Source organism: Hippopotamus amphibius, chromosome 8 (assembly GCF_030028045.1).
Source record: "Hippopotamus amphibius kiboko isolate mHipAmp2 chromosome 8, mHipAmp2.hap2, whole genome shotgun sequence".
In the NCBI taxonomy this organism is placed as follows: Eukaryota; Metazoa; Chordata; class Mammalia; order Artiodactyla; family Hippopotamidae; genus Hippopotamus; species Hippopotamus amphibius.
In genome coordinates this window covers 410,037-430,130 of record NC_080193.1, presented here as the reverse complement: position 1 = coordinate 430,130, position 20,094 = coordinate 410,037, and the positions used below count along the sequence as shown (strand labels likewise).

At 66.9% G+C, this 20,094-nt stretch overlaps 2 protein-coding genes across 5 annotated transcripts in view; both read right to left on the bottom strand.

The window, feature by feature from the left end:
* Window positions 1–5,850: 5,850 nt before the first annotated feature.
* Window positions 5,851–20,094, bottom strand: part of GNB1L (G protein subunit beta 1 like) — a 44,710-nt gene continuing 30,466 nt past the window's right edge. For 3 of the 4 annotated variants that reach the window (XR_009055139.1, XR_009055138.1, XR_009055140.1), the window contains exons 6-8: window positions 17,459–17,674; window positions 8,789–9,152; window positions 7,747–7,874 (exon numbers count right to left, since the gene is read on the bottom strand). Coding sequence is in view for 1 of the 4 variants with exons in the window: in XM_057746026.1 (XP_057602009.1) it covers window positions 7,623–7,874; window positions 17,459–17,674 (468 nt within the window). In the remaining 3 variants the exon portion in view is untranslated. Of the gene's footprint in view, window positions 7,875–8,788; window positions 9,153–17,458; window positions 17,675–20,094 lie in introns of all 4 variants that reach the window. The other variant, XM_057746026.1, reaches the window with a different exon arrangement.
* Window positions 8,925–14,067, bottom strand: LOC130858904 (uncharacterized). The gene is made up of 2 exons (XM_057746024.1): window positions 9,196–14,067; window positions 8,925–9,050 (listed from the first exon to the last, which is right to left on the bottom strand). Exon 1 carries the CDS (start codon window positions 10,258–10,260, stop codon window positions 9,226–9,228), a length of 1,035 nt encoding a protein of 344 aa, XP_057602007.1. The 5' UTR covers window positions 10,261–14,067; the 3' UTR covers window positions 8,925–9,050; window positions 9,196–9,225.

Genomic DNA, 20,094 nt, shown 5'->3' with positions numbered 1-20,094 from the left:
GCCTCTGCGTCCTGACACAGGCCCAGCCAGGGACGGGCGGGGAACACAGCTGGGCCCTGGGAGGGGAGGACGGCGGGTGTCTGCTGGTCTACCTCACACGCTTTCTGTATTCAGAAAAACACAAATTGTGCCTTTGATTCAATTCCCTTTCCTGCTTGTTGTACTACTTCAAACCAGATGGGTTCACGAGATGAAACTTCGGAATCGCGGCGTCTCCACTTAACTGCTGCCAGGTCTGTGTGTGGGACACAGCAGAACCAAAGGTGTTTTGTTGAAAGCAGCCCACTTCGGGGGGAGCTTAGGTCTTAATCGCAGTGATTAAATTATCTTCCTAATTATAAAGAGGCATGTCGACATCCTTTCCCCATCAGCGCACAACTGCGTGGGGCGCACACCTAACCCCCTCCTCCCAGCCCCACCACCGCGTCCCCTGGGGTGGCAGTCAGCCGGGCCTCCTGGGCATGGCCCGCCGTGCCAGCGACCCTGAGGTGCCATCTCTGACGTCCAAGGCGCAGTCTTCCTGGGTGGTGCCGGCAGGAGCCTGCGCCTCTGGGGGACGGGGCTCCTTTCCTCAGCCACGTGCGTGCGGGCCTGCTGGGGAGGGTCTGCAAGGCTCTAGGGGCTGCCCTCTCCCTGCAGACAGCCATCAGCCCCCCCCCCCCACCCCCCGGAGACCCTCCCCCGCCCCGGCCCCTCCCGGACGGGGCCCCTCCCGGCACGCCCCTCTTCCCAGCCTCCTCCTGGCTCCCCTGTCGTCCTCGCCTCAATGCGTCTCCCCTTTTCCCATCTCTGAACTGAAGCTTTATCCCGGGATGCATTTTTCTAGTTTGTTCCTCAGGATCTTCTGTGACCTCATCACCCAGTGAAAGTGGTGATGGCGGCCAGGCCGATGGAGGCCTTGTGCGGGGAGGGCCCGCTGCACGTGGACCTTCCCCCAGCCGGGGGCGGGGGTGCATCCCTGAGGGCGGGAGGCCTCTCCGTGGCGGGGCGGCCTGGTAGGCTGGGTCACTGCCTGGTACGCAGGCCCCTCCCGCCTGCCCAAGTGTGCTGGGACCCCTGCGTGCCTCAGGGCTGCCCGGGGCGGGCGCGAGGCCGCCACCTCCTCCCCTCCAAGGTGGTGCTGGGGCCTCGGAGCCTCGGGTGTGGCCATGAGGCTGCAGCAAAATACGGAAGCAGCCGCAGCCGTGCAAACAGTCACCCTCCTGGTGGCAGTCAGTGGAGCCTTAAAGGGACTCAGAAGAACAGGTGGCTTCCTTAAGACGCAGCTGGGCCGTCTGGAAGCTCCCCGGCCGGGCCCTCCTCCTGGGAGAGCCTGAGGTGGGGACCGGGCTGCAGAGGTCGCCAGGCCCCCAGGCGTCGCCAGGCCCCCAGGCTGTCGGCTGAGTGAGGAGGCGGATCCTCAGCCACCCACCACCCTGCAGCCGGCCTGTGCCAGCGAGACGCCTCCGGCCACGTAGGGCGACGTCACCGCCCTCAGGGGTGGCCGAGGAGAGGCCACGCCCCACGTGTGCCTGCTGCTGTGTTCCCTGACCGGACAGTGCTCCCCGAGAGCCGACCCGGCGCCCCGAGGAGGCAGGTGGCAGCCCCGCTTCCCCGCCTGCGGGCTGGGGGGTCCCAGGCACATTGCACCTCCGCGGCTCCGAGGATCAAGCCCTCTCTCCCTTTGGGTGGCCGGCTGGGAGGGCCCAGGGTGCAGGCCGCAGCCCCTGCAGGCGCGCTGAGGCCCACGGAGCGCTGCAGGGCTGGCGCCAGAGCTGCCGTGGGGCTTCATCTGCCGCGGGCACGGCCTGACGTCACCGGCTCTCCTGAGTCCAAGGCCACGGGGGCCAGTCCTGCCCCCTCACGGGTGGGCTGCAGGCGGGAGCCCCCAGGCGCCTGGGCAGCCCGGCACCGTTGCTGCCAGGAAGGGGCCCGGTCTCGGGTGGGCCGGGACACTGAGGGGCCTCTTCCTCGTGCTGACGGGGCGATTCGCTCCTGGAAGCTGGCCCGGCCCTGCGCTCTGCGGCTGGGTCCCTCCTGCGGTCAGCTGCTTCCATGCGTGTGTCTCACCCCAGGGAATTTAAGTTCCCAGAAGACAGAGATCCTAACACGTGTACACCCAGAAAATGACGTATGACAAATGTAAAACGTGGATTAAACCACAGCAAGAGATCCCTTCACACCCATCAGCACGGATGGGGAGTTATCAACACAAAACAAACAGAAAATAACAAGCGCTGGTGAAGCGTGTGCCGCTGGTGGGGATGAAAACTGGTGCAGATGCCGCGCGAAACGGTGTGGCCGTTTTCTCAGGAAGTGAGACACAGCGTCGCCGTGCGACCCAGCACTTCCCCTCCCGGGAGTGGACTCAGGAGACCTGAGAGCAGAGACTCGCGCCTGTCTGTGTCCCCTCATGCGCCCGTCCGTGTCCCCTCACGCTCACGGCAGCGCGAGGCTCGGCCGCCGCGAGGTGGAAACAGCCCACCTGTCCACAGCTGATCCGTGGACAGAACCGATCCCCTGACAGACGGATGGGAAGGTGCGAGCTGTCCACTCGGGGAACAGGAAGGACGGACCTCCCGACACCACAATGTGGGTGACCCTGGATGTGATGCTTGGGGGGATGGGCCAGCCATGGGGACAGTCCCTCTGTGGCTCCTACGTGAGGTCCCTGCAGTTGCCAGATTCGGAGGCAGAAAGCGGATGGCGGGGTCCCGGTGGGGGGGGAGGCAGCGTTGGATGGGGACAGAGGGTCCGTTTGGGAAGACGCGACGTTCTGGAGGTGACGGTGGTGACGGCTGCGGGACAGTGTGGGAGTACCTGATGCCGCTGAGCTGTGCACTTAACACCGGTGGAAGTGGTTACAACGGCGGTGATGTTTAATGTACATTCATGCATGTTCAACAATGAAAAACCGCTGGATTATGTGCCGTCTGCAAAAACCGTGCTGTTCATCTCGTGTCGATCACGTCCTCACCTGTCTCTGAACAGCAGCTTCTCACACAGTGGTTTTGTCCCCAGGAGCGTGGGCAGCGCCTGGAGACACTTGGCCGTCACACGGGACGGGTGGAGGCTGCCCCCGCCGTGCACAGGACGCCTCGGGGCAGGTGTCACAGGGTCCGGAGTGGCTCGCGGCGCGGCCCCCGTGTCCTGAGCCTACGGCCTGCCTGGCACGCAGCTGGGCGGGCGAGCGCCCTCCCATGGGATCCCGTCCTGGCTGCGTGTCAACCAGGCTGGGTCTGTCCAGGCCCCTCCAAGAGCCCCCCGGTGCCCGGGGCCCCAGGCTGGCAGTGGGCAGGCCGTCCAGCCCTGGGCCTGAGCCGGGCAGGGGGCTCAGGATCCCTGGGAGAGGGCCCCTCCCAGCACCCGGGCACGGCCGGTCCCACCGGCTCCGGAGCCGAAGGAGCCTTCCAGGCAGGCGAGGGTGGGGTCGTCTTCACGGACCCCTGCTGCGCCCCTGAAACCACCAGGAGAGTGGCTGAGGCTTCACAGCCAGAGCCTGTGCTGACCCCCGGCCCCGGGCTCCTGCGGGGCCCCTCCCCGCCCCCTCCTGGCCGGCCCAGCGCCTCTTCCTCCGTGTGCGGAGGCTCCGGCCCTCGGGGGGCCAGGCCCGGGCTGGGGGGGGGGTCGGGGCCCCGCTGACACCTGTAGGCCTCTCTCACGCCCGCCCCACGTGCTCCCTGAGACACAGCTCCCGCTCTAAAGCATCACGTGTCCCCCAGGGACGGACAGGGATGCCCACCAGCACGGGGAGGGCAGGGGGCTCGGGACAGGCTCCGCAGAGGCAAGGCCCCACAGGGCTGGGTCCAGCCGCCCCTGCTCAGGGCGGCGCGTGACCAGGCTGGTGGGCAAGGCCTCAGGGGAGCACGTCCACCCGGGACGCACCCCAGCGTCCACAAAACCAGGACCCGGCCGGGTGAGCCTGGCAGGGGGTGGGGGAGACAGCGGTCCCTCCGTCACAGGACCCGACGCCGGAGAAGGGGGAAGGCGGCCTGCACGGCCTGGGGGGACGGGCCTCAGGGGGACCCGTCGCCACGCTCGGAAGAGGCGGGGCTGCAGATGCCAGCACAGACGGGGCGGCCACGAGGGGAGGGACGGCGGCACTGGTGGACCACGACCCTGAGAGGGTGGCTGTCGTGAGGCAGTTCCTCTCGCCATGAGGATGGAGCCGGGCCTGCCCGTCCCTTCCTGGCGGGACCCCACCCCGTGCGGCCCCTCCGCCCTCCGCGCCCGTGTCTGAGCGCGGCCGTGGGCTGGCGCGGCTCTCGGGTCTGTTATTTACTCCCAGTCAGCAAACCGCGCCTCCCCCCTCGCTGCTTCTCCCAAGAGGTGAGAGGGCCGGCGCGGGCCAGCCGTCACGGCCAGGAAGGCGAGGCTGCAGCGGGGCGGCCGTGGCCTTGGCATGTCCTGCCCACGAGAAGGGACGCGTGTCCGGAAAGGGCTGCACCCAGGCCCACCTGGGGGGCTATCTCCCCGCGTCCTGGGCGCGCAGCCGCAGGCCACGGGGTCCAGAGCTCACCTGACGCCTGGAGGCCACCGCTTCACGGGGAAGCCGGGCGCTGACGACACGGGGCTGTGGTTTTTCCCTTCGTTTTGGTCTATGCTTAAAACTTCCAAGATAAAAAAAAAAGTCAATTGTTCAATACATTCTCGAGATGGTTACACCGGGCTCTGTGTCACGATAATTCCCTGAAGGTCACATTCTGGCTCAGGTCACAGGTGGACGTTCATGGATGTCATAAAGCAAACTTCCCCCAACACGTAAACACTGGTGCAAATTCATTAAAAAACACTTCTAAACATTTAACAAAACGACAGACCTCACACCTAGATCTGAACACGCGCTGACACCTCAGGAGAGACTCGTGGAAGCTGCTTCTCGCCCGTTTCTCTGCCTCGGAGGCGCGTCCTCGGCGCCGGGGTCTCGGCGCGCAGGGGCCGCAAACACGCGAAGTCCCCCCACGAGGAGGCGGGGTCGGCGTGCCCCGCACACGCCAGGGCTGGGCAAAGGCAGCTCTGCGTGCCCGCCGGGCCCGCTGGCCGAGCGCCCGGTGCGGCGGTGGAGAGCGGCTTCCCCGAGGCCGCCACGCCGAGGGCCCGCCCGGCCCGGTGCAGAGAGACAGACCGCGCGGCGGGCCGCGGGTCCAAGACCAAGGTGGCCTCGGGGTCCGGCGGGGGCCCACGTCCTGGTCCGGGCGTTAATCCCGTCCTCGGGGCCCCGTCACCCCCCAGAGGCCCCGCCTCTGACGGCCACCACGCTGGGGGTTAGGATCGCAGACGTGCGGGCCACGCGGCGGTGCGCCGCGGCGGCACCTCCCTGGTTTTCTAGTTCAGGGGTTGACGAGGGATCCTGGCCTGTTTGAACAGAACCAGTGACCGTCAGCCGTGACGCCCGTGGCCGCCCCCCGGGAACCCATCCTGGCCCACGGCAGCTGCGAGATCCCTGCCCCACCCCCACGTCCACCCGATGCCACGGAAGCAGCTCCGCTTTAAGGCAGGAGCCACGCGTGCCTCTGTGAAGGGCGGGCAGTGAACACTGGGCCTGGGGCCCGAGGTCCAGGCACTGGGCACGGGGTGCTGGGCCGTGACACACAGAGTGAGGGCCCTTCCCGGGTCAGCCGGTGTGCCCAGGACCGTGATCTAGCAAGGAGGCCGGGGGGGGCCTGAGACAGGGTCCTCTGCTGTTTCGCACCTGCCCCTGGTCCAGTCTCCAGGACAGACCCACGGGAGGGGACGCCGGCCTGGACGTCGGCTTTGCTGGGGGGTGGGGAGCACGTGTGGGATGCAGGAGCCCAGCCAGGGTGGAAGAGCAGAGGTCCGCCTCCCGAGAGGGGCACCCAGGGCCCTGCTGCCTCCCGTGGAGGAGGCAGAGAGTGGGGTCCTGAGCAGACCACAGTGCCCAGAGGGTGCCCCGCACGCGGGGTCCAAGTCTCCGCAGCCTGAAGGGAGCCGCCTGTCTCGCTGACGTTGCCATGTGGGACCCCGCCCCCATTCCCGAGGGCCGCGTGGCCTCTCCCAGAGGAGCCAGGAGACACCGGCAGCACCTCTGTTCAACGGGCCCACGAGGAGGCCCGTCCCCGAGCTGGGACGGCGCACAGCCTCTCGGGCAGGGGCACGGGCCTGGGGGCCCAGGTGGAGAGCCATGCCCGTTGCAGGCAGTGTGCTGCGCGCCCGGGCGGGCCGTGGGGCGCACGCCAGCCTGTCCGGGTGGCCGGGGTCAGACACCTGGAAGCTCTGCTCTGCCCACGGGGACCAGGCCAGGCTCCGCAGCTGCCCGTCAGCTCCGTTCCCCGGGCCCAGGGTGCGCCCCGCGCCGGCGGCTCTGGACCCCTGTCCACGTCCACCACAAGGCCCCACGGCCAGGACCCCCGCCCGCTGCGTCTGACCCTCACGGAGGAGTGACCACAGAGCTCTCCAAGGACGCGGGTGCCCCGCGGGGCTTTGGGGAGGCGCGTCCTCCGGAGCCTGCGAAGGGAGAGCTGGCCTCTGGCGAAGCCCCCCCAGCGCCCTCGGGCCCCCCTCTTGGCACCCCACGCGGCGCTGGCATTTCAACCACACGCGTGTCCATGCTTCAGCCAACCAGCCAAACCTCGGGCCCCTTCAGCCCCCGAGCCAGACCTGGAGGCCAGACCCTGCGGCAGGGCCTGTTCTGGTGGGCTGCCACCCCTCCACCTGGACGCACACGTGTCCTCCAGATGCCTGGGAAAGCCACGCAGCTCTTCTGGAGCGCAGCCACCGTGGACCCCACCCTCGGGCCTGCTGGGACCCCGTCTGGGCATGAGAAAGCGCAGGGTGGAGGGGGCGGTCCTGATGGCCCCCTGGGGCCCCTGCCTCGGGGGACGCTGTCCAGGTCCTCCAGCCGGTGGGGGGCTGGCCACAGGGAGGGCGTGGACAGCTCTCCCGGCAACGAAGCCGGTGGAGCGAAGGGACCTGCGGCCCCGGCTCCGTCAGGCTCTGCCCACAGCCCTCGTGCCGACGTTCAGGGTCCCCTTCCTTCCCCATCAACAGCCCAGCCTTGAGGGGAGCTGCCCCGAGCTCTGGGCTCGGCCCGCGTGGGAGGAGCCTGCGGCCGCCCCGTGTGTGCAGCTGCGACGGCGCGCTCCGTCCCTGTCCATCTGTCTCGCTGGAGCTGCTGGGCTTTACACCCAGAAGCCGCCCTGGGACGGCCGCCTGCCGCCCTCGGCCTCACTCCACGCCACCCCCACCGTGCCCTCTGCTTGCTGTGCTCCCGTCAGACGCCCGTCACCCACGCGGCCCTGTGACCCAGGAGCTCCTGGCCGTCCACGGGGTGAGGACCCCAGGACCTAGGACCACACTCGGGGTCCCCGCTGGACGGGCCGCCACCCTGCCCAGTGGGGCTCTGAGGACGGACAGCTCTGGGCTCCAACCCCAAGAAAGCAGGGGTTGCCTGCGAGACGCGACCCTCAAGCCTGCAGGTTTGCAAACAAGTTTATTGTCAGGCGCCCGGGTCAGTCTCTTGTCTGGGCCGCAGGTGCCTGGTGTCTGGCTGTTACGCTTTAAACGGCAGTCACATGGCGTGGACGGCGGTGCTTCACGCACGGCCAGCTCTTCCCGTGGCCCACAGCCTCTGTCCCTGCGCACCAGCTCCCCGCTGTCCGAGCGTTCCGACGAGGAGCCGCGCGTCACGTGCGCGGGTAGAGGGACCAGATGCTGATGCGCTGATCCCCAGAGCCCGCGGCCAGCAAGCCGTCGGCGGCGAAGGCCACGCAGTGCACGGTGGCCCCGTGGAAGGCCAGCACGGCCAGTGGCTTCATCGTCCGCCAGTGAAACACACGGATGCGATGGTCCCAGCCCGCAGTGGCCAAGATCCTGCCATCCGGCCGGATCTTGAGGTCGGCAATCCCAGGGTTGGTGAGCGTGTGGGTCCCGCGCACCTGTGGTCAGAGCGGCAGGGAGAACCGTTAGTGGCTTCTTAGACCTGCCTCATGCCTCCCCCCGGACGCCCCCAACCCCAGCAAGGAGCCAAGCATTCCTGCCGGCTCACCGCCACTCCTGCAGCCGGCGCGGGCGGCCGCTGCCCTCGGCCAGACGCTCAGGTTGAGACAGGACGGACCTCGGGGGACTGTGGCCTGGGCCGCTCCCCCTAGAAATACTGCCGCCAGCGTCCGGGCAGCGCTGCCCACCCGATGGCAGCGAAGTCAGCGGGTCCTCTCTCGCGAAAGTTCACCGCACCCAAAGCAGGAGAAGCAGGAGGAAGACACAGCACCCTGCCTTCAGCAAAGCGGGATGAAGGGCGGCCCCACGTGGTGTGCACGGGGGAGGCCGCCTGGGGCTGGACGTGCCGCAGACAGGCGCGTGGGTTCCGAGAAGGGTCGGGACAGCAGCGGAGGTGCCCGCGTGTCTGTCTGTGTGAGCCCTCGGGGCCGGGGTCCCAGACCCTCTGGACTGCAGGACCGCAGGTGCACTGCAGGGCCACCTGGCAGCTCGGCCCCTCGCTGACGACACGCACGCGGCCACGTCCTTCCGCCCACCCTGCCTCGGCCCAGCCCCGGGGACCAGGAGCTCTGGCTGCCGCGGGGCCGCCGGTGCACCCACAGCAACTCCCCTCTCTCTGCGGAGTCAGCTCCTGACAGGCCAGGGCCGCCTCGGGGAGAGGCAATCCCCGCTCAAAGGGAACACAGGGAAAAGGAGGAAAGAAACACGGAGAAAGACGGCAGCGTTCCTCGGAAGCAACCGGACGCTCACCAGGCACTGCGGTCACAAATGAGCAAAACAGAGCTTCACGAAGCAAAGATCTCCCTAAAACAAGACCCGGGAGAGCAAGCCCAGAGCGGGGAGCCTGACCCACCGGCGCCGAGAGAAGAGGCGCACACAGTCGGACAGCAGGGGGCATCGGAAGAGACGTTGAAGGCAGGTGAGACCCGGTGGCAGAGGCGCGGTCATCGGAGAGACACCAAGTGTGGGTGGTGGCACAGAGGCTCTGGCCTCTGCCGTTCAGAGAGTCCGTTCTCGCTTCTAGAAACTGAGGTCAGGGTCCACAGAGAAGCTACAGCGTGGTCACAGGAAGATGCGCTTGGTGACATCGGCAGACTCAAAGCTGATGCATCCTTCTGACAGGCAGGCAAAAGGATCAAGTCATCCGTGAGGGCAGAACGTCCCACGGCCACGTCCGGGCCACGTCTGCACCAGAGAGCAGGGTGGCGCCTGCGAGGCTGGGAGGGGAGGCCCGCGAATTTTACATCCAGCCCAACTCACAGCTCAGCTGCGACAACAGACCAGCATTTCTCAGCATGCAAGAAGCCAGGGCGTGCGTCCCTTCGGCTCCTCCTGGAGAGCCGGGAGGCGAAGTCCGGTCTCGTAGGAGAACACCGGGGCACGGCAGCAAGGGGCCTGGTGGAGAGCGGGGCACGTGCTCACCTGCAGGACGAGGCCCGAGGCAAAGCGGGGATCGGGGCTACAGAGCCAGCTGTGTCGCTCACAGAAACGTGGGAGGACAGCGAGGGAGACGGGCGAGACGTTCACGGGTCGTCCCATCTCTGTCATTTCGGCCGAAGATACAACAGTCACCCTCATCCTCGGGAGATGATCTGACACCCACTGAGGTGCTGACTGGACAACCTCACTTCCTCTCCCCGCCCAGGTCGCTCGTCTCCTAGGATTTGCCCTTGTATTTCTCCAAGAAGGAATAAAAATATACTCAACAGACGTCTGACTGGGTTCCAAAGTTAAAGCTAAATCTGTGCTGTGTACGAGACACGCCAAAAGAATGAGCAAGGAACCCCGGGCGCCGGCAGCCAGGAGACGGGGCGGACAGACCGCACAGCTCGCACGAGACGCCGCGAGCGCCTGCAGACCCACGCGCGCCCTCCATGAAGCGGGAAGCACAGGAGGCGGCTGCGACGGGCAGCTGGTGCCTGACCCGTCTGCGTGCTGCCAGCAACCGCCAACTCGGCAAAACACACGGCACACGGCGCCCAGGCCGGCGGGGAGGGCCGCTGCCGGGGGAGGCTCCCAGAGGCCCTGTAGCTCTGCCGGGGGAGCGTCCTGCCGCGAAGTCCACGGCCACGCGAAGCTGAGCACGTGATGAGAGGCCGGGGCAGCGGCACGAGGGGGCTGGGGGAGGGGCTGCAGGCCGCGTGGGTCCCGAGCGTCCCTGTGAGGGCTGGGCTGTGCGCGCTCAGGACCCACCCGAGGTTTAGCACCAGCGGCTGCTGCAGATAAAGGGAGCAGATACCAGAGATCAGCAGTGACCTCGGGCCCGGCAGCCGAGGGCCACATGCGCGTGTCCCCCGAGACCCGCGGAGACCCCCGCGTGGCCATGCCCCACGCAGGCACCGCCCCGCCCCGTCACGTGGTTGGGCCTACGATGGGCGACCGTGACGACACTGGAAGCCAAGTCCCGCAAGTGCAAGGGGAGGCAGGGTTTGGGAGGTGAGTCCCACCACATCACAGGAGCCCGGGGGAGACCCTGGGCCCCACACACTGCCTGACAGAGCGGACGCCAAGCCCACGTGCAGGTGAACAGCCGCGGGGACGAGAGCGGTGGCTGTGCAGAGTAAAGGAACAGAATCCCGTCTCCACGTCCATCAGCCCAACGTCCGGCACAGGCAAAAGTCACCAGACACCCAAAGAAGCAGGAAGAGAAGCAGCTGGTGGAAACCGGCCCAGAACGGCACAGGTGGGGAACATACCAGACAAAGACTTTAGAGCACTATGTAAATATGCTCCAAAACATGAAACAAAATGCAAATAATTACCCCAAAATTGTCCTCATGAGTGAACAGATAGGATCTATTAGCAGAGAAATGGAAATTCAGAACCAACCTAGAGCAGCCAACACGCTGTGCAAGGTGAAGGCACAGCCGGGGGGACCGACTTCACGACTTGCTGCGAAGATACGGAAATCAGGACTGTGGATGCTGGCGGAAGAATAGACAAACGGACCAGCGGAGCAGGACAGAGCCCAGAAACGGGCCCCTGTAAACGTGGGACCTTTCACGCAGGGGCAAAGTAGCCCTTTCAACAAATGGTGCTGGAGCAACTGGACGTCCACGTGAGAAGAAACAAATCCAGACGCAGAACTGCCACCTTCACAGAAATCAACTTACAAAGGACCAAAGACCCAAATGTAACGTGCAAAACCATACAGCTCCTGGGAGATGGCAGGAGGGAAGCGAGGTGGCCTTGTGTGTAGACACAACAGCAGAGCGCACTCCATAAGGGAAGCAGTTGATAACCCAACTTCAGTAAAATTAAAACCTTCTGCTCTTTGAAGACACTGTTGAAAGAATGAGAAGACAAGCCAGAGACTAAGAGAAGACATCTGGCGAAGGGCTGTCACCCACAACACACAGAGAACTCTTAGGGAAATGAGCGACCCGATATAAAAATGGGCGGGGACTTCCTCGGTGGCCCAGTGGTTGAGAATCCTCCAGCCCATGCAGGGGACGCGGGTTTGAGCCCTGGTCCAGGGAGAGCCCACATGCCGCGGAGCGACTAAGCCCGTGCTCCACAACTACTGAGCCCACACGCCTCAAGCAGAGAGCCTGCATGCTGCAAACTACAGAGCCCATGCGCCCTGAGGTCTGCGCGCCACAACCAGAGAAGAGAAAACTCTCACACCACAACTAGAGAGAAGCCCACGCACCACAACGAAAGACCGTGTGTGCGGCAACGAAGACCTGACGCAGCCAAAAAGAAGGGGCAAAAAGTTTGAACAGACCCCTCAGCACAGAAGACACACGGCGGCGGGCAGGCACGTGGAAGGACGCTCACACGCCATCAGGGAGAGGCAGGCGACAGCAGCAAACCAGACCCACGGCACGGCGGACACGCACCAACCCGCGGGACGCGCAGCACCACGGGGACCCCCGACGCGAGCCGAGGGCTCTGAGGTCCGTCGACGGTCACACACGCCCCGCGTGGGGGGTGTGGACAGTGGGGGGGCGAGGGGCTGGGGGACACGGGAGATCGCTGCACCTTCCTCTCAATTTTGTTGTGAACCTAAACCTGCTTTAAAAATAGTCTTTAATTAAAAATGTAGAACTGAAAAGCTAATAACTGACGTGAAAACCGTGTAGAACAGGCTTGAAATTATTATTCTTTAAAAGTCCGTGAACTAGGGGGACAGACACATCAATGGACATTATCCCACCCGAAGGAGAGAGGAAACCAGTTAGAGCGTCGGGGCTGCGGGACGCTGCTGCTCTGGGAAGCCAGACCCCCGAGAACCACAGACAGGGTGACGGGAGCACCGACGTGATGCGCCCCCAGCACGCGGCGGAGGCCAGAGACCACGAGACTCTGAAGAGCAGGAAGGACACAAACCGCCATGCCCAGACACCACAGGCAGCAATCTCTAAAAGGGAGGGGAAATCGACATTTTTCAGATAAACAAAAGCTAGAGAGTCTTCCGCCAGCGGAGCCGCCTGCAACAATGCTACAGGGAAACAAAACCTGACGCAACCTCGACGGGGGGGACACCCAGCAACGGAAACAGGCGGGTAGGTACAAAACACTATGCTTTTATTTCCTGTAAGTTTTAGATGACAACGATGATTTCACGCAAAACCGACGGCGGTGCAGGGCGGAGCTCACACGTGCGGAAATGGACATGCGACCGCGCAGCCGTGGTGGCCGAGCAATGGCACCAGGTTAAGGATGGGGGGGGACTTCCCCGGTGGTCCCGGGCTTACGGCTCCGCGCTTCCACTGTCGGGGGCGTGGGTTCAATCCCTGGCTGGGGAACTAAGATCCCGCATGCCGCGTGGCCAAAAATAAGTAAACTAACACATACAGTCATTAATTTTTAAAAAAGGATGGGTTAGCCCGCGAGCAACCACTCAGAGCGATATGAAACGGGTTCTGGAAAGTAAATGCGTGGTCGACACACAGGAGGCGGGAGAGGGGTAGAAGAGGGTCAAAAACAGAGACAGGGCATCCCTGGTGGTGCAGTGGTTAAGACTCCGCGCTCCCAATGCAGGGGCCGGGGTTCGGTCCCTGGTCAGGGAACTAGATCCCACACGCAGGCCGCAACTCAGAGTTCGCATGCCACAACTGAGGAGCCCACGTGCTACAACTAAGGAACCCACCTGCCACAACTAAAGAGCCCACATGCTGCAACTAAGAAGCACGTCTGCAGCAACTAAGATCTGACAAAACCAAAAAAAAAAAAAAAACTATTGGAAGTATTTAAAAGATTATAAACATTAAAGAAAAAACAGACACAACAAGCGGAAACAAACATCAAGACAGCAGATGTATCAACAATTACATCAAGCGCAGACCAAGTGCTCCAGTGAAGAGGCAGAGCTTGTCGCAAAGTGTGAGAAAGCAGAGCCCCACCAGAGAGCCCGACAGGACGGCCGGCGGCGTGCACAGGACAAAATAGAACCCCATGATGAGGTCGTGTGCGCAGCCGGCCCGCGAGGGGGACGCCTCGTGTGAAGGAAGGCTGAAGGCGAAAGGTGGCAAAAGGCTACAGGAGGAGGTGGCAGCCGGAAAGCACCTGGCCTGAGCTGTGTGAATCGTGGCTCGAACGTGGGCTTTCAGGCAAAAATCCTTTCCTGAGATGACGGGGGTTCAACCCCCAGGAAGATTCAAGATGCAGACCAAGGACACACAGGACCCAGGAAAGTCACCACGATCAAACATTTGGAAACATAAAAACACTCCACTCAGCTCCACGATCAGAGCACAAAGAAAAACCGGCCGTGCAGAGGTGAGTGTGACGGAACCCGGGTCAGACCTGCGCGTCGAGCTGGGGCGCTCGGGGCGGGCAGGCAGACGGGAAACGGTGAAAAGGTGTCTCAGGAACACGAACGGAAGCCTGGTCAGGAACGGAGAGGGGACAGTCCTGCAGACATGCTGGGGACACACGCAACCGCAGACACGTGTGGCCCGCGCCGCCCCCACGGCGACCCGTCCGGCCCCCGCGCCCGCCCACCTGCTTTCCTGGGGCCTCCGTCTGGAGCCCGGGCCCGCGATGCCCCAGGGCCCGCCCCCTCCGTCCACGGCGGCCGGCAGCATCCCCGCGTGTCCCGCGCCCTCTGCTGCTGCCATGCCCTCGCCCAGAGGAGTCCAGGCCCAGTGCTTCCTGCCGGGGCCGCACGAGCAGCCGTCACCCACTCCCCGGGCAGGCGCCCTGCGCGGCCCTCACCCCCGCCCCCCCCCCCCACCCCCGCGGGAGCAGCTGCAGCCGTGCCCACACGCGTGCCACGGCAGGGGCACGTCGGCCCGGGCCCCAAGTCCGGACGAGGACAAGGCGGCCGTCACAGCCCCCAACCTCCCTCTCCCGGGAAGCCCACCCCGGCTCGGAGCGGTGGACGCGCTGGAGCCTCCCGGGCCCTGCTTCAGGGCAGAGCTGTGACCGGTGGGCACGTCTCCCGGGGAGACGAGGGCTGCGCCCACGTCTGCTGCCCGCTGGTGGCGCCGCGCGTGTGGGCGGGGTCCTCGTGCGGCGGCAACTCGGGCGCGGGGCGGAGCGTGTCCACGCCAGAGGGGCTGAGAGGCGCGGACGGCCCAGGGGACGGGAGGGATGTGCCCCCACCCTCACAGCCCCTCCGGAGGCGCAGCATCGAGGCACGGGGCCCCGTCGGTGGGGACCTGGGCCGGGAGAGACCCGTCCCGTCCGGGCCCATCGGCACCCGCGTGGTCACAGCGGCCGGAGCCCCGCCCACAGTGCCCCGCGATGCGCGAGGCGGGGGGCGGGGCGGGAGGCTCGCAGCTCCTGGGCTCGGGCCCCGCGGCCTCCCTCCCACCAGCCCACGTGTCCCGCCGCGGACGCTTTGGAGGGAAGCCCCCTGCCGGGGAGCGGGCGGGCAGCGCCACGCAGCGGGACGAAGGGACGCCCGGCCCGCCCCCGCGGGCGTGCGGGGGGTGCGCGGTCGCCCGGCGCCGGCCTGCGCTGGCTGGGTGGGGGCCTGGTTATTACTTCAGGGCCGAGAAGCACCGCGGGCTGTACATCAGGCCCCGCTCCAAGGCTGTGGACGCTGCCCGCGCGGGAGGGAGCGGCAGGCCTGCGCACCACGTCCGACCACAGCGGAGGCCCAGACCCGGCTCGAGGGCAGCGGAGCCAGCGGCCCGGCATCCTGTGAGCGTGGCCCAAGGCTCCGGTCGCCGCCACGGCCCCTGGCCGAGCCCGCCCCAGACCGGGACCCTCCGGGAAGGACTCTGGCCACCGGGGGCTCCCGCAGCACATGACTTCAGGTGCCAGGAATGCGCACGCGGCCGGCCCATCTGGTTCCCATCACCTCGCTGCTCCGCGCCGCGGCCGCGCCCGCCGGGGAGATTGATTTGGGCTCATTAGAGCCGCTGCCGCGCGCTGAGGCACAGCTTCGTCCACGTGGCCCCGCGGCCAGCGCCTCAGGGCCGGAGTGGCCCTAGGGGCCCGGGAGAGGCGCCTGCGGCCCGACACCTCCTCCTGCAGGCCTGCGCTCCAGCACCAGGCAGCGTCCAGGCCTCGGGGGACGTGGCGTCTCCGGCAAGGTGACAGCGGGCGGCCGGTGGGAGGAGCACCGCCTCCGGGGATGCCCACGGAGCAAGGCCCTGCCCGCGGCACAGCCTCCGCCCACCTCCCCGCCCGCCCGCCCCCCTCAGCTCTGCGTGAACCCCCAGCTCCGTGCTGGAACACGCCCCATAAACTTAAGTCTGACGTTCCTACGGCTGTTCCTCCAACAACCGGGGGAGACCAGGCCCACCTGGGCCAGGATGGCAGAGGGGCCTCTGCCCGGGGTCCTGGGGGCAGGGCCTGAGGGCACTGCAGCCAGTGGGGCTCTCGGGGGAGCCACCTGGGTCTCCAGACCTTTGCAAAGTTGGGCTGACGTGGAAGCCACAGCAGGACGGAGCACTGGACCCCACGGTGGGAGGTGCCGCCCAGTGCCCACCAGGCAGGAGCACAGGAGGGTGCGGGGGAGCCCCGACACCCACCTGGCCGGGCTGCGTGTCCGCGTCGGCGCAGGACGCGGAGACCCAGCATCACGTGGCTCCGCCACCTCGGCGACCTCCACTCGCACCGCCTTGGAGACCCTTCCCCTGGGACGCAGGCCCGAGAAGCTCCACCCCCACAGCCGGACCTGGGCCTGTAGGGAGGCCTGTCTGACCCTGCCCCACGGGGCCTCCGTGGACTCCCTGGGACACAGGACAGAGAGACGGATGGGCAGCAGCCTTACTGCAGGTCAGGCGAGCATGGCACAAGCTGGTCTGGGGGGGGGGCAGGGGGCGATGCCGAGGAAGCCGGGACGCCTGCCTTGTCCCCATGTCACGTGACCCCCAAGCCCCCGCAAGCCCCGCCCCCGGACTCCGCAGAGCTGCTCCCCCTCAGGGCCCTGCTCAGACCCCACCCACCACCCCTTGCGGACGTGGCCACTCGCTCTGGTTCTAGTCCGTCCTCCCGTGGACTGTGATTTTAGGAAGCCAGGGCGGCCCCTCCGCTGCCACGTGGAAGGTCTCCCTGCTGAGCCTGCCCTTGGCCCCTCGCTGACCCCGACAGCCCTGCCCCCCCCCCACTGTCCTGCACCCAGGGCGTGGCAGTGCCCACTGGGCACGACAGCCTCGCCGAATCCGCACCGGTGCCCACCCTCCTCCCGCCCACCCAAGCGCACGGGGCCTCTTCCCTGGCGGTGGGCGCCCGGGGCTGCTGGGCCAGGGCCCCCATCTGGGGAGGGCCCAGAAGATGCCCTCCTCCTGCCGCCTCCCGTCTGTGGGGAAGCCTGGGCCGCACAGCCCCCCGCAGAGGACGCGGCCACAGGCCCTGTCCTCCAGGGCTCCGGGAGCCGGGCTGCAACGTCTCCCCACCAGCCCTGGGCTTGCAGAGCCGCCCACGGTCAGGTCTCAGCCTTCTGAGGCTTCCTGGCTAACGGGGGTGCTCCCCGCCCAGAAGCCAGAGTGCACCCAGGCCACCCTCTGGGGGCTGACAGGCACAGGACACACCCAGCACCTCACTTCCCAGGACCCGCACCCGACGGAGGCCTGGCCAGGAGACTCCCCCCAACAGGGCTGAGCACTGGGCACCCAGACGTGGCCCCCAAGGGCCCTGCGGCCATGGGATGGGAAGCCACGGAGCCGCTGTGGGAAGGCTTCCAGCGACTCTGCCCTGGGGCCCATGGCCCTCCCGCCGCCCCCAGGCAGCTTGCAGACAGCCTCAGGGGCCTGACTCGGGGATTTCTCCACGTAGGGTTTGGGTTTGGATTTTTTCTGTTTTTTGATTAATCCATTCCTGGCTGACCAAATTCCTCTGAGTTTTCAAACGGGCTCGCACAGTCCCGGATTCTACATGCCTTTCCTCTAGATGGACGAGACGTGACCGCTGTCAGCCGAGGTCTGAGGGAAACCCAAGCCCCACGAACGGCTCCCGCGCGCCGGCCCCTCTCCCAGCGCCCGCCAGGCCTGCCCGCCCCGGCTCCGGTGATTAATTAGCTGGGGACCTGCGGCAAGTCCTCTTCATGCCTAAGTATTGTTTCAGCCCATCAGACTGTTGGTGCCGAGTCGGACACACGACCCCTCGGGCCCGGCCCACTGACCTGCAGGGCCCGCTGCTCGTCCAGGCTCCAGACAGCCAGCGTCTTCCCTGCGGAGCCCGAGACGCCCCTGGCCCTCCGGGGGTCGATGTCCAGGCCCATGACGGGCTCTGTGTGGCAGGCGACGTGGCTGCACAGCTTCCGCGACGCGACGTCCCACAGGGCCACCGAGCCGTCCTCGTAGCCGGCCAGGAGGAGTGGGCGAGGGCTGGAGTCAGCCTGCAGGGACAGCGTGTGGTCAGCTCCACGGGGGGTGCTCGGGGGTCCCCAGCCTTCTTGGGGAGAAGGGGCTTGAGACGGGCTCCCTCCCCCACTGGGCCCTGGGGGGTCTGCACGCCCCCGGGGGCCTGACACCCGGGCAGGGGCACCCAGGGTCGGGCTCGGGGGCACGGGCTGGCCTTCCCGCAGGCCGAGACCTGCGACCACCCCTGGGCGGGGCCGGCCACCTGTCTAGGACTGCCGGCCAAAGAAAATCGCAAGCTCCATCTCGATGAAAAATGAACCTTCTGTACTTTGTCAATGTCGCTGCGGAAGCCCCCCAGCCGCCAAGCCTGCAGAGTCAGCGCCCCGCCGGCCAAGCCGCGTGATGGATGAGGGCGCAGGTCAGAGGGCCGCGCAGCTGCCCGCAGGGGAGCGCGGGGACCCCGGGTCAGCCTGGCACCGACCAGGAGCGGCCGCCCTGCGCTGGCTGCCCGGCCCCGGGGCCACCACCAGGGCCCCGCGCCTCCGCTCTCCACCGAGCTCCCGGAATGACCACACACACCCCGCCCCCCCGACCAGAGAACATCCCGAGGCCAGGCGCTCGGCCGGCGGCTCTCAGCCTCCGGATGGCCATGCTGAGCACGGGGCCGCCTGCAGCTCCGAGGAGGGCCCACCGCTGGCGCGCAAGGCTGGCGCTGAGCCGCGTGCCTGGGCCTCACCGGACGTGGCCGACGGCACCCGGGCCCTCCTGGCCCCCCCGGCGGAGCTCACTGCCCACCCAGAAGGGCTCCAGGCCCAGGAGTCGCCCACCACGTGTGTCTCACACGAGTGGACACTACGTCCTCCACCCCAGGAAGCACAGCTCGCCGTGAGTGGTGTGCGGGATACGTCCCGGGGCCCCGCTGAAGGAGGGGAGCCAGGGAAGCCCCAGGCAGCCCAACTCTGGGGTCTGGAGGACGCCCCCACACGCCCTCTTTACGGATAATAACACGTGCTCCGAGAAACACAACCAGGAAAGCGTCCACGGAAGCGGCTGTGAGGAACCTGCCAGGGCCCCCTTGGGTCTAGCCCCCTGGCGGCACCGCGCCGTCCTCTCCCCGGCTTCCTGCCCGTGCCGCCTGGCCCAGCCTGCTCCCCGGCCGCCCCCACTCCCCCTCTCTGCGTGTTCCTCCTGCACCCAGGGCTACCCCCTGTGCAGGCGCCACGGGGCGGCCAGGGCAGGAGCCAGAGCAGCCGCGCTCCGCCCCTGCCCTGGGGCCCCTCCAGCTTCCCTCCTGGGAGGCAGGGTCCCTGGGGGCCCCCTCGGCATAGACCCGCAGGCAGGTCAGGGCTCTGGGGCCTCAGGCCCCTGGCAGCCACGGCCTTGGTGCCAGGCTGACCTCCGCTGGCTCTGCGTCCCCGCCCCCTCGCCCCTGGCTGTGCCAGCCCGGAGGACCCCCAGCCCCTCGGGAGCCCTCAGCTGGGGTGGGGGGCACTGGAGGGCCTGCTCCGAGGGCCGGTGCGGACGACCCCCGACCTCCTACGTGACCGTCCCCCTAGCCACGCAGGCCGTCTGCGCTCAGGCCGCGTCGGCCGCGCTGCCACACGCAGGTGGACGGGCCGTGGCCCGGCCCCGAGCGGGGAGAGGACTGAGGGCACGTCAAGCCGACGCAGGCGCTTCGAACAGGCCGCGCCGTGCTGGGTCCGCATCAACTAACACAGCTCCATCGTCCTCTGTCAGCCGCGTCAATTACCTTGACACGTTTGTACATCCTGTTTCTGCACATTTTTCTGATGGAATTCTTACACGGTTAGGCAATGACAGCGTCTCAGGGAGGGCGTGTGAGCGGACACAGCGCCGTCCCGCCCAGGGCCCGTGAGCGCCAGGCGACCCCCCCCAGCCTCCCTGCCCCTCCAGGCGCCCCCACCGGCCTGCCGGCACCAGCAGCTCCGCCGTCCAGGTGAGCGTCAGACCCCCATCTCCTCGCCCCTCCGCCCCCCGTGGACTTCTCCCGGTTCAGAGGCTGCAGGGTCACCACCTGCAGGACAGGGCAGGGCCCTGGAGGGACGAGAGCTGGGCCCGGGCACTCTGTGGGCACGCAGACACCTCCAACTGCGCGAGCCCGGGCGTCTAACCGCGTGGAGAGCCACAGCAGGGGCAGGAACGGCCTCCTCCTGGTCCCACCAGCACAGGGCAGCTCTCTGGAGGTGCCGGTGACCTGCTCGGAGCTGGAAAGATGGCCTGTGGGCAGCGCTCCCAGATGGCCATGGTCAGTGACCTGCTCCCCGCGGCTCCTGCAGCTGCAAAGACGCTGCCGGGACTCTTTCCAAGTGAACGCATCGGACTCTCTGCTCTGCTGCCCCCAGGAGTAGATGCCCCTCTGAGCGGGTGCTGACCACGGGGGTGGGAGGCTGCCCCTCTGGTCAGGAGGGTCCCTCTCGGGCCTCGGGCCCAGCCC